The sequence below is a fragment of the Micropterus salmoides genome, unplaced genomic scaffold, assembly GCF_014851395.1.
Source record: "Micropterus salmoides isolate LMB-PRFRI ecotype aquatic unplaced genomic scaffold, ASM1485139v1 Ms_hic_scaffold_9, whole genome shotgun sequence".
Lineage (NCBI taxonomy): Eukaryota > Metazoa > Chordata > Actinopteri > Centrarchiformes > Centrarchidae > Micropterus > Micropterus salmoides.
Genome location: NW_024044681.1, coordinates 6,292,424 through 6,294,979, shown reverse-complemented (window position 1 = coordinate 6,294,979; position 2,556 = coordinate 6,292,424). Strand labels below are relative to the sequence as shown.

Genomic DNA, 2,556 nt, shown 5'->3' with positions numbered 1-2,556 from the left:
CTCTCACTAGATCATCCTAAATATTACACACTGGATCTTTAATTCTGTTTTGTCTGTGGTATCCCATGTTTTTAAAATCATTTAAGATGTGAATTTCCTCTAGTGTGCACCAGACATAACCCATATGGCTATTTACAATAGCGGCTGAAAAGGAACATTACTATAACTGCTTCTCCTTGTTTAGCCTTTTATAAAATCAACCATAATATAGTTGTGATTATTTTTATTATGTTGACACACATCTAAGCCCCATGTCCTACCTTGTAATGTTCCTCAGAACATATAAGAAATAAGTTTCCTCTCCCTGCCCAGAGGGGAGTCATTGTATATTTAATTGCTGTGGGCAGGAATGACTTGGCTCATTAAAACTTCTTAGTGTTACTGGCTCTGCTGCTGCTGCTGCTGCTGCTGCAGCAACAGATGGCTGTAAAGAAAATTGTACTTGTAACAACTTGTAACACCTTGCTGCATACATTAAACGACCTGAGCTTTCTCAAGAAGTAGAGTCTGCTCTGTCCCTTCCTGCAGACAGCCTCAGTGTTACACTTTCAGTCCAGTCCGTTGTCAAGGTGAACATCCAGACATAGCATGTGTCTTACAGTTGAATCAAACCAGTAACAACAAATAGACAGTGTTTCCCTTACATTCATTCTGCAGCAGCCCACTGCCGAGTGGCACTGCTAAAATTTCACACTATCATTAATATCAATGGACTACTGATGATTTTCACTCACACACTGTGGCAGATATTGTCAGTCTGGCAGCAAATGTATACAGTGCAGGCTTCTCACGACCAATAAAGGTCTATGTGGTACTACTAACTACTGGAAAGTTAAGGCGGCTTATTTGAGAGAAACATCTCCCCTGTGCTTCAGACTTCGGTCTGGAAGCTGGGCAGGAAAACTAACTAAGTAGAGGAAACAGGACGGTTGCAGCACCTTTTGAATTTCTCTCATAATTTCGAAATCAATATCAGTCCGGCTCTAGATATTGCGTGATGTTTACTGAATCTATAATACATAAAAAATGACACGAAATGTTATAAAATTACAGTAGAAAATGATTTTTTCCACAATATTCAATCTTTTTAGATGCACCTGTACTGGACAACGACATCACAACATAACTGACCATTAGTTGAACAACTTATCCAGACATATCCATAACTTGAAGTTGAAATTAGCATTTGGTGCATATGCACTTTCAGAGCACTGTTTTTTTTAACAAAACCAATATGTATATCTCCTTTAGAGAAAAACTCCCATGAGCTCCAAATGACTAACCTGCATTAGAACACAAGACAAGGAATACAGTAGGCTCCTCTTGGTTCACATTTAATGTTATTTGTCTTTATAAATATACAGATACACCTTGGAAATAAGTTTTACTATGATGGCAAAATCTTCTTAGACTCAAAGAACTTAGACAAAAATGTTCGGATCTCTTTGGACTGCATGCCATAAATAATGGGGTTGAGGATGCTAGGGACAATAAAAAACAGAATGGCAGAGAGTTTTCTGTAGTCCGAGTACTGAGGGAAACGATGCAGAATAATCATAATAAACCCACTGATCAGCATGATCAGATACACAACCAGGTGAGTGCTGCAGGTCTTCAAGGCTTTACTGTTCAAAGACTTGTTCTTACTGGTCAGACAGACTACTGTAATCTTGGTGTAGGTGAGAACCATGCTGCCTATTGAACCTGTGAACAGGACCACAGTGAAAGTGAGGCCATAGATGTTATTAATAGAAACATTCTCACAGGAGAGTTTAAACAGTTCAGCATTGCTACAGTAAGAGCTTTCGATCAGAGTCCTGCATCGGTTCAGCCGTATGGTCAGACCGAGAAGAATCCCCACCAGAACAAAGGCCACTCCCCAGGCAGAAACTGTCAGCTTGATCAGCATCTTGTTGGTCATTATGACAGCATAGCGCAGGGGATAGCAGATGGCCACATATCTGTCAAAGGCCATAATCATGAGTGCAGTATGGGAAGTGGTACCGAACATGTGTGTTATGAAAGCTTGGACCACACACTCATAATAACTGATGAGGCGTTCAGAGGGAGGCCTCAACAAGTCTACAAGCAAACGGGGCACAACGATAGTGTTTCCAAGTAGATCGTTGACTGACAGATTCCCAAAAAGGAGATACATGGGCTGGTGAAGGCTTTTTTCCATGACAACCACAACTACAATGCCCACATTTGCAACAATTATAAACAAGTAGGATAAAAAGATTAAAATAAACACAGGGTAAATGGACTCCTTTGAGACATTTAACCCCTCCAGGTGGAGTGTGAAGCTGTTGTAAGTGTAGTTTTCCATCAACCTGAAAGAACAAAATGCTGTAAATGTCACAAGTAATACTGTGGCAATCTAGGTATCAGAGATCAAATCACAGTACTAATGTCCAACTAACCACAGCAGAAACCTGCAGTTTTCCTTTAATGTGCACTGTGTATGTGTTGTGTGTAGATAGACAGAAAGATATTAATGTCTAAGTTCAGACAGTTCAAGTAGAAACAATGAGCTAAATAAGTGATCTTCTATAA

At 39.8% G+C, this 2,556-nt stretch overlaps 1 protein-coding gene across 1 annotated transcript; it reads right to left on the bottom strand.

The window, feature by feature from the left end:
• Positions 1–1,387: 1,387 nt before the first annotated feature.
• LOC119895653 (olfactory receptor 52N5-like) lies at positions 1,388–2,332 on the bottom strand. The gene has a single exon (XM_038708907.1). It carries the CDS (start codon positions 2,327–2,329, stop codon positions 1,388–1,390), a length of 942 nt encoding a protein of 313 aa, XP_038564835.1. The 5' UTR covers positions 2,330–2,332.
• Positions 2,333–2,556: the final 224 nt, after the last annotated feature.